The sequence below is a fragment of the Schistocerca cancellata genome, chromosome 2, assembly GCF_023864275.1.
Source record: "Schistocerca cancellata isolate TAMUIC-IGC-003103 chromosome 2, iqSchCanc2.1, whole genome shotgun sequence".
Lineage (NCBI taxonomy): Eukaryota > Metazoa > Arthropoda > Insecta > Orthoptera > Acrididae > Schistocerca > Schistocerca cancellata.
In genome coordinates, this window is record NC_064627.1 from 668,111,620 (window position 1) to 668,125,613 (window position 13,994).

Consider the following 13,994-nt stretch of genomic DNA (forward strand, 5'->3'; position numbering starts at 1 on the left):
AGAACAAAAGCAAACTGGTGCTTTTCATTTATTATTGGTTATGCACAACGTATTTTAGGATATTTCCTTGACGTTACCTCTTTTGTTCAATGATTTTTTGCTCTAAATTAGTTTCATTTCCCTGCGAATATTCTACTGTTCATAAGCCACCTCGGTTTCTGGACTTTAACCTCACCACCATTACCCATTCCCGAGTATTCACATTACAGGGTGCTACAAAAAGGTACGGCCAAACTTTCATGAAACATTCCCCACACACAAATAAAGAAAAGATGTTATGTGGACATGTGTCCGGAAACGCTTAATTTCCTTGTTAGAGCTCATTTTAGTTCCGTCAGTATGTACTGTACTTCCTCGATTCACCACCAGTTGGCCCAAATTAAGGAAGGTAATGTTGACTTCGGTGCTTGTGTTGACATGCGGCTCATTGCTCTACAGTACTAGCATCAAGCTCCTGCACATTTCAGTCGAAGTGTTCGTATGCTTCTCAACAACAGATTCGGTGACCGATGGATGGTAGAGGCGGACCAATTCCATGGCCTCCACGATCTCCTGACCTCAACCCTCTTGACTTTCATTTATGGGGGCATTTGAAAGCTCTTGTCTACGCAACCCCGGTACCAAATGTAGAGACTCTTCGTGCTCGTATTGTGGACGGCTGTGATACAATACGCCATTCTCCAGGGCTGCATCAGCGCATCAGGGATTCCATGCGACGGAGGGTGGATGCATGTATTCTCGCTAACGGAGGACATTTTGAACATTTCCTGTAACAAAGTGTTTGAGGTCACGCTGGTACGTTCTGTTGCTGTGTGTTTCCATTCCATGATTAATGTGATTTGAAGAGAAGTAATAAAATGAGCTCTAACATGGAAAGTAAGCGTTTCCGGACACAATCCACATAACATATTTTCTTTCTTTGTGTGTGAGGAATGTTTCCTGAATGTTTGGCCGTACCTTTTTGTAACACCCTGTATAAGGCAATCTTGTGACTTAGTGGGATTTTCCAATGGACAAATGAGTGAGACACAAAATGTGGGGGGTCTCCCTAACGTCCAGCTTACAGCAACTTCAAAACTGTTACCATATGGTAGTAAGAGGTGTGTTGCGGTAGTGTCTCAGAAACTTACGCCGTCCTGCAGATCCTGGAGGGCGAGACCGCGCGCCGACTGACGAGCGGCGTGTCGCTGCACTGGTATGGGAATGACGTCACCGACCCCAGCATGCTGGACGAGCTGCATTGGAAGCACGTCGACCTCTTCATCCTCTACACAGAGGCCTGCTACGGTAAGTGGACCCTCTGCGGGAAACTTGCACTGCTGTATTGTGAACGAACGCGCCGGAACTGTTGTATTGTGAACGAACGCACTGGACCTGCAGCAGGCCTACTTTGGTGAGGGCTGTAAGTCGGTTCTTGTTGTTGCTGTTGTTGTGGTCTTCAGTCCTGAGACTGGTTTGATGCAGCTCTCCCTGCTACTCTATCCTGTGCAAGCTTCTTCATCTCCCAGTACCTACTGCAACCTACATCCTTCTGAATCTGCTTAGTGTATTCATCTCTTGGTCTCCCCCTACGATTTTTACCCTCCACGCTGCCCTCCAATACTAAATTGGTGATCCCTTGATGCCTCAGAACATGTCCTATCAACCGATCCCTTCTTCTGGTCAAGTTGTGCCACAAACTTCTCTTCTCCCCAATCCTATTCAATACTTCCTTATTAGTTACGTGATCTACCCATCTAATCTTCAGCATTCTTCTGTAGCACCACATTTCGAAAGCTTCTATTCTCTTCTTGTCCAAACTATTAACCGTCTAGGTTTCACTTCCATACATGGCTACACTCCATACAAATACTTTCAGAAACGACTTCCTGACACTTAAATCTATACTCGATGTTAACAAATTTCTCTTCTTCAGAAACGCTTTCCTTGCCATTGCCAGTCTACATTTTATATCCTCTCTACTTCGACCATCATCAGTTATTTTGCTCCCCAAAGAGCAAAACTCCTTTACTACTTTAAGTGTCTCATTTCCTAATCTAATACTCTCAACATCACCTGACTTAATTTGACTACATTCCATTATCCTCGTTTTGCTTTTGTTGATGTTCATCTTATATCCTCCCTTCAAGACACCATCCATTCCGTTCAACTGCTCTTCCAAGTCCTTTGCTGTCTCTGACAGAATTACAATGTCATCAGCGAACCTCAAAGTTTTTATTTCTTCTCCATGGATTTTAATACCTACTCCGAATTTTTCTTTTGTTTCCTTTACTGCTTGCTCAATATACAGATTGAATAACATCGGGGAGAGGCTACAACCCTGTCTTACTCCCTTCCCAACCACTGCTTCCCTTTCATGTCCCTCGACTCTTATAACTACCATCTGGTTTCTGTACAAATTGTAAATAGCCTTTCGCTCCCTGTATTTTACCCCTGCCACCTTTAGAATTTGAAAGAGAGTATTCCAGTCAACATTGTCAAAAGCTTTCCCTAAGTCTACAAATGCTAGAAACGTAGGTTTGCCTTTCCTTAATCTTTCTTCTAAGATAAGTCGTAAGGTCAGTATTGCCTCATGTGTTCCAGTACTTCTACGGAATCCAAACTGATCTTCCCCGAGGTCGGCTTCTACTAGTTTTTCCATTCGTCTGCAAAGAATTCGTGTTAGTATTTTGCAGCTGTTGCTTATTAAACTGATTGTTCGGTAATTTTCACATCTGTCAACACCTGCTTTCTTTGGGATTGGAATTATTATATTCCTCTTGAAGTCTGACGGTATTTCGCCTGTCTCATACATCTTGCTCAGCAGATGGTAGAGTTTTGTCAGGACTGGCTCTCCCAAGGCCATCTGTAGTTCCAATGGAATGTTGTCTACTCCGGGGGCCTTGTTTCGACTCAGGTCTTTCAGTGCTCTGTCAAACTCTTCACGCAGTATCGTATCTCCCATTTCATCTTCATCTACATCCTCTTCCACTTCCATAATATTGTCCTTAAGTACATCGCCCTTGTATAGACCCTCTATATACTCCTTCCACCTTTCTGCTTTCCCTTCTTTGCTTAGAACTGGGTTTCCATCTGAGCTCTTGATGTTCATACAAGTGGTTCTCTTATCTCCAAAGGTCTCTTTAATTTTCCTGTAGGCAGTATCTATCTTACCCCTAGTGAGATAAGCCTCTACATCCTTACATTTGTCCTCTAGCCATCCCTGCTTAGCCATTTTGCACTTCCTGTCTATCTCATTTTTGAGACGTTTGTATTCCTTTTTGCCTGCTTCATTTACTGCATTTTTATATTTTCTCCTTTCATCAATTAAATTTAATATTTCTTCTGTTACCCAAGGATTTCTACTAGCCCTCGTCTTTTTACCTACTTGATCCTCTGCTGCCTTCACTACTTCATCCCTCAGAGCTACCCATTCTTCATCTACTGTATTTCTTTCCCCCATTCCTGTCAGTTGTTCCCTTGTGCTCTCCCTGAAACTGTGTACAACCTCTGGTTCTTTCAGTTTATCCAGGTCCCATCTCCTTAAATTCCCACCTTTTTGCAGTTTCTTCAGTTTTAATCTACAGGTCATAACCAATAAATTGTGGTCAGAGTCCACATCTGCCCCTGGAAATGTCTTACAATTTAAAACCTGGTTCCTAAATCTCTGTCTTACCATTATATAATCTATCTGATACCTTTTAGTATCTCCAGGGTTCTTCCATGTATACAACCTTCTATCATGATTCTTAAACCAAGTGTTAGCTATGATTAAGTTGTGCTCTGTGCAAAATTCTACCAGGCGGCTTCCTCTTTCATTTCTTAGCCCCAATCCATAATCACCTACTACGTTTCCTTCTCTCCCTTTTCCTACAGTCGAATTCCAGTCACCCATGACTATTAAATTTTCGTCTCCCTTCACTATCTGAATAATTTCTTTTATTTCATCATACATTTCTTCAATTTCTTCGTCATCTGCAGAGCTAGTTGGCATATAAACTTGTACTACTGTAGTAGGTGTGGGCTTCGTATCTATCTTGGCCACAATAATGCGTTCACTATGCTGTTTGTAGTAGCTTACCCGCATTCCTATTTTCTTATTCATTATTAAAGCTACTCCTGCGTTACCCCTATTTGACTTTGTGTTTATAACCCTGTAGTCACCTGACCAGAAGTCTTGTTCCTCCTGCCACCGAACTTCACTAATTCCCACTATATCTAACTAACTTTAACCTATCCATTTCCCTTTTTAAATTTTCTAACCTACCTGCCCGATTAAGGGATCTGACATTCCACGCTCCGATCCGTAGAACGCCAGTTTTCTTTCTCCTGATAACGACATCCTCTTGAGTAGTCCCCGCCCGGAGATCCGAATGGGGGACTATTTTACCTCCGGAATATTTTACCCAAGAGGAAGCCATCATCATTTAATCATACAGTAAAGCTGCATGCCCTCGGGAAAAATTACGGCCGTAGTTTCCCCTTGCTTTCAGCCGTTCGCAGTACCAGCACAGCAAGGCCGATTTGGTTATTGTTACAAGGCCAGATCAGTCAATCATCCAGACTGTTGCCCTTGCAACTACTGAAGAGGCTGCTGCGCCTCTTCAGGAACCACACGTTTGTCTGGCCTCTCAACAGATACCCCTCCGTTGTGGTTGTACCTACGGTACGGCTATCTGTATCGCTGAGGCACGCAAGCCTCCCCACCAACGGCAAGGTCTATGGTTCTTGGGGGGGGGGGGTTCTTCTTGTAATGTATTATTTTTTATTTTTCTCTTAATCACTTTTTATGATACAGTCATAACCAATTTCGACCTTCAAAGGTCATCTTCATATGCTATGGGTGGAACTTGATGAACAAGTTCTTATGACTGTCGACGCATGAAGACTTGTTCATCAAATGCCAACCTTAGCATCTGAAGATGGCTTTTGAAGGCCAAATCGGTAATGATTGTGCCCTAAAAAACGTATTCAATCAAAAACAAAAAAGTAAATCACTGTCTCCGCAAACGAAATGTCCTTTTTTCAGATTGTTTTGTATGTAGTCTGTTTATATTTTCTTATCGGCAACGTTACGTAGCGCTCTGTATGAAAATCACTGGCTGTGCTGTGTGCAGCCTGTGGCTAGTTTGCATTGTTGTCTGCCATTGTAGTGTTGGGCAGCGGCAGCTGGATGTGAACAGCGCGTAGCGTTGCGCAGTTGGAGGTGAGCCGCCAGCAGTGGTGGGTGTGGGGAGAGAGATGGCGGAGTTTTGTAATTTGTCATGAACTGCTATATATATATTATGACTATTAAGGTAAATACATTGTTTGTTCTCTATTAATATCTTTCATTTGCTAACTATCCCTATCAGTAGTTAGTGCCTTCTGTAGTTTGAATCTTTTATTTAGCTGGCAATAGTGGCGCTCGCTGTATTGCAGTAGTTCGAGTAATGAAGATTTTTGTGAGGTAAGTTATTTGTGAAAGGTATAGTTTAATGTTAGTCAGGGCCATTCTTTTGTAGGGATTTTTGAAAGTCAGATTGCGTTGCGCTAAATAATATTGTGTGTCAGGTTAAGCACAGTCGTGTATAAATTGTTCTAAGGGGACGTTTCATATATGAAACCTGACACACAATATTATTTAGCGCAACGCAATCTGACTTTCAAAAATCCCTACAAAAGAATGGCCCTGACTAACATTAAACTATACCTTTCACAAATAACTTACCTCACAAAAATCTTCATTACTCGAACTACTGCAATACAGCGAGCGCCACTATTGCCAGCTAAATAAAAGATTCAAACTACAGAAGGCACTAACTACTGATAGCACAGCACAGCCAGTGATTTTCATACAGAGCTACGTAACGTTGCCAATAATAAAATATAAACAGCCTACTTACAATTTTTCTCATAGTAATTGAGATCCTGGATTTCGGAGTGTGCCTAGCTCCCCGTCGCAGTTTATACGCGAAATAGCTGTCAAATGAATGTTTTCTTAAATTCAGACGTACTGATGTTTTGTAAACTGATGCCAAATAAACAAGCTCATAAAGATTCTCAACCGCTCTCATGCATAGTGTGTGTTTTTTTTGTCTGAAACCTCTTAGTCAGTTCTTTTTTTTTTTTGCAGCAACAAATCATTACGTATAGCCTGTTGTGCAATGGTGCTAAAAGTAAAGCTACATTCTCAGCAATATTCCACAGAATGTGGCATATCTACAGTCGTAGAATTATTTCAAAGTGTGAACGCATTATCTCGCATGGGAAATTAACTGACGAATTGCCGTACAGTACAGTGGCGTCATCAGAACATTCCAACACTGTTATGAGACACAAAACGCTAGAGATCAGCCTCGCAGTGGTCACTCACAGTCAGCAACACCAGCTGATAACAACGATCCACATACTGCAGCTCGCAGGTGCCCGGAAGAGAATGAGACAGAACTTGCGCCGACCCTTTTTGGAGGAAACTACAACAACACAGACGGTACGCGACTGTCTCCACACGAGCAACACGATCAGTTTGCTCTGTAGGCGCACACTACGAACAACAGTAAACAATAAAAACGCCTCTCTCACCACCATAGTCCGGAGGAAGGTGGGTAGCGAACTACCTGGGTTGAAAGTATGAATTTCGTAACTGAAGACCTGAAGTCCACCGGATATCGTGCCATCTTCCAATGTATGGAAAGGGAAACACCGTCTAGATACCTTTCTTATTTTATTACATAAACGGTTTCGACCCTAGTTTAGGTCAGCCGCGCGGGGGAGCCGCGAGGTTTAGGGCACTTTGTCACGGTCCGCGCGGTTCCCCCCCTGCCCCCCCCCCCCCTCGTCGGAGGTTCGAGTTCGAGTCCTCCCTCGGGCATGGATGTGTGTGTTGTCCTTAGCGTAAGTTAGTTTAAGTTAGATGAAGTAGTGCGTAAGCTTAGGGACCGATAACCTCAGCAGTTTGGTCCCATAAGACCTTACCACAAATTTCCAATTTAGGTCATCATCAGATCCATTCATTACAAATTACTGAGAAGCGCATGTCGGCAGTTGGCAAATACATCTACGCGGTGTTGGTCTTACAATGCCTGTGTTAATGGTAGTGGACCCTCGCCACCGGTAAGTGAAGGGTTTGTGTGACGCATGATGATCTTCATTGGAGACCGCGGAGGCGGCCAGGTATGTGTTTCGGACCAGTATCGTGAATGTATGTAGGCTGACTCTTATACTTACCGTGACTAGTTTGAGGTATGTACAGTACAGCGACAATATCCTCCAAACTAGCGTCTAACCCTGCGCAGTCGATGATGGGTTCGTCTTTCAAGAATAATGTTCGATCACATGCTCCCATCCCCACATCTTCTTCCTCCACACCTTAGCAACCAGTAGAATGGAATGGCCTGCGGTATCTGCTGACTTACACCAAACTGACCACCAGCTGAAACATGCAGCGCGCCGTCTCAGAAATCCTCCTTACTCAACGGATGGCCGGCCGCGGTGGTCTAGCGGTTCTAGGCGCGCAGTCCGGAACCGCGCGACTGCTACGGTCGCAGGTTCGAATCCTGCCGCGGGCATGGATGTGTGTGATGTCCTTAGGTTAGTTAGGTTTAAGTAGTTCTAAGTTCTAGGGGACTGATGACCACAGATGTTAAGTCCCATAGTGCTCAGAGCCATTTGAACCATTTGAACTCAACGGATGACTTCAGGACAGCCACCGTCGTTGTGTGGGACTGGCGTAAATAGCGACGTGTCAGCCACCTTGTGGATAGCATACTAAAGACGATCACAATCTAAGATCGTTACTGTTCACAAAGGGAGCAAAATGCTACTTAATGTACCCAGAAGAAGATTTCTATTTAAAAGGTACGCATGTATCTGCTTTTTTCTTTTTTTTGAAAGGACGACATTTATTTTGATTCTTGGTTTGTTATTAATGCACACTAATTTAATTTTAATATAGTAAGGCTTGTTCTTTCATTCTATACTACATCTGAACTTCAATCAGCACACGTTCGCAGATATTCGGCTGGTGCAAAACTGTTTCTGAGCATTTTAAATAGTTTACGAATGTGTTAAATGCAGTGCAAAAAGACTTGTAAAAACCTACGTTTGCAGGCAGAGGCGTGGTTAAGTACATCGTAAGAAATTACTTTCGAAAAGAAACAATAGGTTTGTTGTACTATGTTACTACTTCAGGGTTTGGAGAACGTGTAGATTGGCCCTGTTGAACAGATTATATATCTGAACTACTTTATGTGGGGCCACGTTTATGGGGCGTCGAGCAGAATCAGGTGCGTGGCAGATCTGTGGAAACAGGAGTAGATCTCTTGGTTATCGGTTCAGCTACTTTTTAAATTGTTTGTCAAACCGCAGGAAGTTTGACCATCCCACATCAACAGACGCACGTCCTGTTTGAATACTGGAAATGTTGCGTTGTTACCGTAGCAACAACGTGTCACCAACTACTCTTAATGTTACTATTGTTGTTTTATTATCTTCAACCACTCTGACATATAGTTCGCTACATCAGACTAATCGTTTAATACCGCTACTTTCTTATCTTAAGCACTTTTTCATCCCTCGGAGCTTGTAAGAGTAGCTATTTTTGAATATTTTATGTACATACAAAGTAAGTTCTATTCAAAATTGCTTAGGTGTAGTGCAGAATATTAGTAAATTACTTAACCTTCATGAAATATTTCATGAAAAATATGTAAACGTTTTATAAACTAGAAGAAAGAAACCGCTTTAGCATTCGAGTCATAGCCAGTACATTGCGAAGCCTGTATGCTCCGGCAGCATTACTTCTATGTCGTGGAAGTCTGCGTTTCATTTTACAGAACTCACTACCAGAACATTATTTCTTTATTTCGTCACATTAATTTAAATCTAATTACACGTTAATAACCTGTAACATAAATAATTTAAAGGAAGTGGCATTCCTTTTGCCTCACACTTGACGGCCACTGACGACGTTCTTTTGTGTTGCAGGTCCCTTCTTGGGTACCGGGTACCCAGCAGTGAGGCTGGGATCGTGGGAACGAGCAGAGAACTACACCAGCGACATCATACAGGTAAAATGCGCTATAGGCTTACGTTTCGGTATATGAAAGTACCAGTGTGGTGGCAAGCGAAATGAAAAACATGTTTGCGGAAGGTGTGGGTACTGTGTGTTAACAACTGACACGTTAACTAACAATTCTCACACCACGTTAAACAGCAAATTTAGCAACATCAGGCTTCAACTGCTCAAATATACCAAACCATTGTCTTCCACTGTTTCACGCAGGATATCGATGCCGTAACGTTGTGCCGCAGGATTTCTCTCTGTCACTACCAGCCGTGAGCTGGTGTCATACCCGATGCCCCCCGGGCCCCGCACTTACACACATACACATATACACACAGATCATGGTGCCAGGAGTAACAGTACTGACCATCTCCATAACATTGGAAGAGTAGACTATCTCCCTAGTAGCCTCTGTGCTCGTAAACAATGGTCACTTGGGCCGGCAGCTGCTAGTCTCCAAACAATTGCACAGCATGAGGCATGGCACAGAATGTTGCAAGGAGGTCATTCACTGGTCTTCTGACGGAAGGCGCAGATGTGGAGGGGTTACGGCGTTCCTCACTTGTGACAGCCAGACGTGGTCGACCTGAAACGTGACGACGACTGTGCCTGCCGTCACGTTCCGATGCAGTCTATCATCGGGCCACTGTCACACCCGAATGCCTTACAAATCTGGATATTTCTCGATTAGACCAGTGGGCCAGATGAAGATCTACACGAAAGAATCGTGTTTTATCTACACACCCTATTTGCCCACGTAATCTTCATCCCGTTCTGTGGTCTTCCTCCAGCGCGAAACAAGGTCGTGTATTCCCTGTCGGTACCAATCCTTGTCCTGGTGGCGGAGCCAGTGCTTCACTGTGTGAATCACCTCCTCATCGTCCTCAAAAGGTCTTCCACGAATCGTATCCTGTAATGGCCCAAACAAATGGAAGTCTGAGGGTGCTAGATCAGGGCTGTAGGGTGGATGGGGTAACACTCTCCAACCCCGTTTCACGACGTGTTCAGCAGTCCTCAGACATGTGCATCCACACTTTCTTTGCTGGTTGACAGATGCAGCGTCAACTGCCGAGTCTCTCTTCGCGAATGACAACATCAGCTCGCTGCAACATGTCAGGTGTGACAGCCGTGGATGGTCTCCCCGACTACTGCAAATCGTGGAGCTCCGCCGGACCGTTTTCTGATGACCTCACCGTCCGTGCCCAGCGACTAACTGTACTTCTGTCGACAGCAGATGCTCCATAGACTTTACAAAAGCATTTGTGAACATTCCCTACAGTTTCTTTGCTGGAGTGGGAAATTCAATGACGGCACGTTGTTTGTAACGGACATCACCTACAGACGCCATTTTGAAGCTGTCCTGTGCTACGCTCTCTGTCGAAAGTGACGAAAGCTTGGCGCACTCACTCAGGAGACTTCAACGAATACGTACGTAACGTTTCGCATTCGTAGCATTCTTTCCGGCTGAGAAAAAAATTCAGGTGATTTCTTTCCGGGAAACCCTTGTAAAATAGGGCCCCTTTCAAACTCTGTCAGGTGCTGATAACGCTGACTCACACCAGTACGTGGCATCTATGTGTCCTTCACAGTTGTCAGTTAACATCTGACCCTGTTCACGTTCCTTATATATTCTATCAGACTTGCTAACTGCACTAAATACGAAAAGAGTAATAAGCAGCGGTGTCCATTCTGCCTGTCACAGTGCATTAAAATTCCTATCACTAAGTAACTGCCGATGTGTACGTGTACGAAGTTACATTGAGCCGGCCGGGATGGCCGAGTGGTTTTAGGCGCTACAGTTGGAACCGCGCGACCGCTACGGTCGCAGGTTCGAATCTTGCCTCGGGCATTGAGGTGTGTGATGTCCTTAGGTTAGTTAGGTTTAAGTAGTTCTAAGTTCTAGGGGACTGATGACCTTAGAAGTTAAGTCCCACAGTGCTCAGAGCCATTTGAACCATTTTAAAGTTACATTGACATTCCATCGTTCTGTGTTTTCTCTGGTTTGGTCAGACTGCGTGCAAATGTAAACCGTTTTTTATGGAGACGCTACTGTGTGCACCTTGTACTTTTACAGGTGATAATTATCATAAATTTAGTTCTGAGTCAAACTGAGATTTTTTTTTTCGCTCGTCCTTCCAGTTGCCATACAAAGATTTAAATACCTCGATGTTTCATTAAATAACTCCGAAGTTATTCCTAGGCGATCTGATTCTCCATTCTTGTCTAGTAGTGGTGTTCCATAATTTTGTCGGCCGCTTTTGCGTCGTATGGGCCATCCTATATAATTCTCCCTGAACTAAACGTCGCAGCAGGGAATGTTGTTGGCTCAGTACAAGATATCAGCAGTAATTTATGTCACTTTGTGTTAGTATATAACAGACTGCTTAAATGCTTTTGCAAATATACTTGGCGGGTTTGCCGCCGGATAACACTGTATAAGTCCCATAACTGTATATCGTCTTCTGGTGATGGCACTGCAGTGTTCACAGTTACAGGGCGCCGAAACTCCGAAAAGCGGCATTTAGTGTTTTTTGTTGTAGCCTTATTCAGCAAACTTTCTAATATTTGCGTGTTCTGTTAACAACACTGCAACGTTTGAGATAACTGTCACCACTGATGTGCCCAGTAGAGAATATATTCTGTTAGAATCACTGAATTCTGACAATGAAACTCCACTGGCAACCAGAACAGGCTGAAGAACGTTTTTTTGAAGGTGATGCAGTGGATGCTAGCTCAGCTATTCTCGACACTGTACGAGAGCTGTGGGAAGGAGGACGTTGCCCAGGTAGGTCAGTAAGTGACCTCCAGGAGGTCTGGTGCTACAGCGACTACGATTACTGATTAAGTGAGCCGTGCACGATCTGTCACGGGAATGTTGATCAGAAATAGTATAGAAATAAGGTAAACAGCTGTCTTCAACGTCTTGAATCGTTTCAAAATCGGGAGGAAGGAGTCAGTGAGAAGCATTGTAACAGGAGATGACACTTTCATTGGTTTGAAGGTGAACAGAACAGACGACTGCTGGGTTCGCGGCACAGAATCTTGCCAAAGGCAAATAAATAAATAATTAAAAATAAATACTGCACATTTTGCAAGGATAGTGATGTCAAGTAATTTTTTGCGATTAAAAGCATGTAAGCACGATAAGCGTTTGGAAAAGGGACAAACGGTGACTTGTCCGCAATATATCAGCTTCCTATAGTTTTGTCTGAAGTTGCTAATCCAAACTCCGGAGATGGCAGTGCTAGACAATACAGGATTCGGCAAACCTCTGCTGAGACTACAAGAGTACAATGATTTGCCTCACCTGTCATACGTACCTGATCTACTGCAAGCGATAATAACGTTCATAGTGGATGCCACAACCATAAAGTTATTAAAAGACCGCTCCATTTTCCACCTAGGCTGTTATACAATCATACTCACTTATGTCACACTATCATCTGATTTCGGAGGTGTGCCAGTTTCAAGCATTATTTCTGTCCTCGTAATTCTACGGCGTCGCCCTGTGTGACATCGCTGGAATCAGCTGATCGTTTGATACTGAAACGTCCCCTTTGAACAATTATACAGGACTGAGCTTAAACTGACACACAATATTTTTAGCGCAACGCAATCTGACTTTCAATAATCCCTACAAAAGAGTGGCCCTGACTAACATTAACATATGCCTTTCACAAATCACTTACCTCACAAAAATCTTCGTTACTCGAACTACTGCAATACAGCGAGCGCCACTACTGCCAGCTAAATAAAAGATTCAAACTACTGAAGGCACTAACTACTGATAGGCATAGTTAGCAAATGAAAGATTTTAATAGAGAACAAACAATGTATTTACCTTAATAGTGTTGAAAAATCATAATATACATAGCAGTTCATGACATCCAGTCTTACAAATTTCAAAACTCCGCCATTTCTCTCCCCACATCCACCAATGCTGGCGGCTCACCTCCAACTGCGCAACGCTACGCGCTGTTAACATCCAGCTGCCCAACACTACAGTGGCAGACAACAATGCAAACTAGCCACAGACTGCACACAGCACAGCCAGTGATTTTCATACAGAGCGCTACGTGGCGTTACCAATATAAAAATCTAAACAGCCTACTTACATAGCCCCCATGCTCCCAACAAAAAATTTTACAAATTGTTTTGGGCACTGGCCAATACAGATTTGAAAAATTTTTCCATAATTACAGTAAGAAAGATATCAAATGCACACACTTATTAATACAATGTTGGTCAAAAGGTAAAATTTTCTCACAGTTCATAAAGACAGTCCTGATCATTCATCACAGTAAAACTGCCATTTCTCTTCTCAAAGTCTAGGCAGTAAAAGACAATGCACAAGGAAGTAGTGGATTTCCATGCAGTCTTGAAGTAGTAGTGTTGTCCTTCCAACAGAAAGACAATGCTGACTCTTGACATGCAGACAGGTAATGGGTCACAACAGAGCAAACCCACAGCAGAGTCATTCGAAGTGTTGAAGAATATTGGTAGGTAGGTCATCACAGAGTAGACCCACTGTAGTCCTGGTAGAGATTACGGTATTGGTGGGCCACCATAAGTGCAGACCCACTGTAGTCCTTGAAGAAATAATGGTACTGGTGAGTCAGCAAAGGTGTAGACCCACTGTAGTCCTTGTAGAAATAATGGTATTGGTGGGTCATCAAAGATGCAGACCCACTGTAGTCCTTGTAGAGATGGCCAGCAGCCATCTGTTGTGACTGTGCAGGTGCACCATCACCATTGAAGAGTCTTGCGGATAATATAGCAAGTCCATAACCACCACTTGTGCACTCACAAAGTTTTTTGGAATTGTCCTTAGAACCAGCAATGCTGTTATCCAGTCCGTTGCTGAATTATTAACACACCTGCAAACACTAACAGTCCCTACTTCTCACATATTGTCCATATACTATGACCAAGAGAAACGTGTACAGTGAAATGGAACTTACAAGTTAAT

The 13,994-nt window shown here is 43.3% G+C and overlaps 1 protein-coding gene across 2 annotated transcripts in view; it reads left to right on the forward strand.

Moving 5' to 3' along the window:
• The window catches only part of LOC126162380 (lysosomal acid glucosylceramidase-like), a 518,384-nt gene that overhangs the window by 473,604 nt on the left and 30,786 nt on the right, over nt 1-13,994 (forward strand). Inside the window, exons 7-8 of one of the 2 annotated variants that reach the window (XM_049918851.1) lie at nt 1,143-1,287; nt 8,947-9,029. The exons of the other annotated variant lie outside the window; for it this stretch is intronic. Coding sequence (XP_049774808.1) covers nt 1,143-1,287; nt 8,947-9,029 — 228 coding nt within the window. The remainder of the gene's footprint in view (nt 1-1,142; nt 1,288-8,946; nt 9,030-13,994) is intronic. 2 annotated transcript variants of the gene reach the window in all.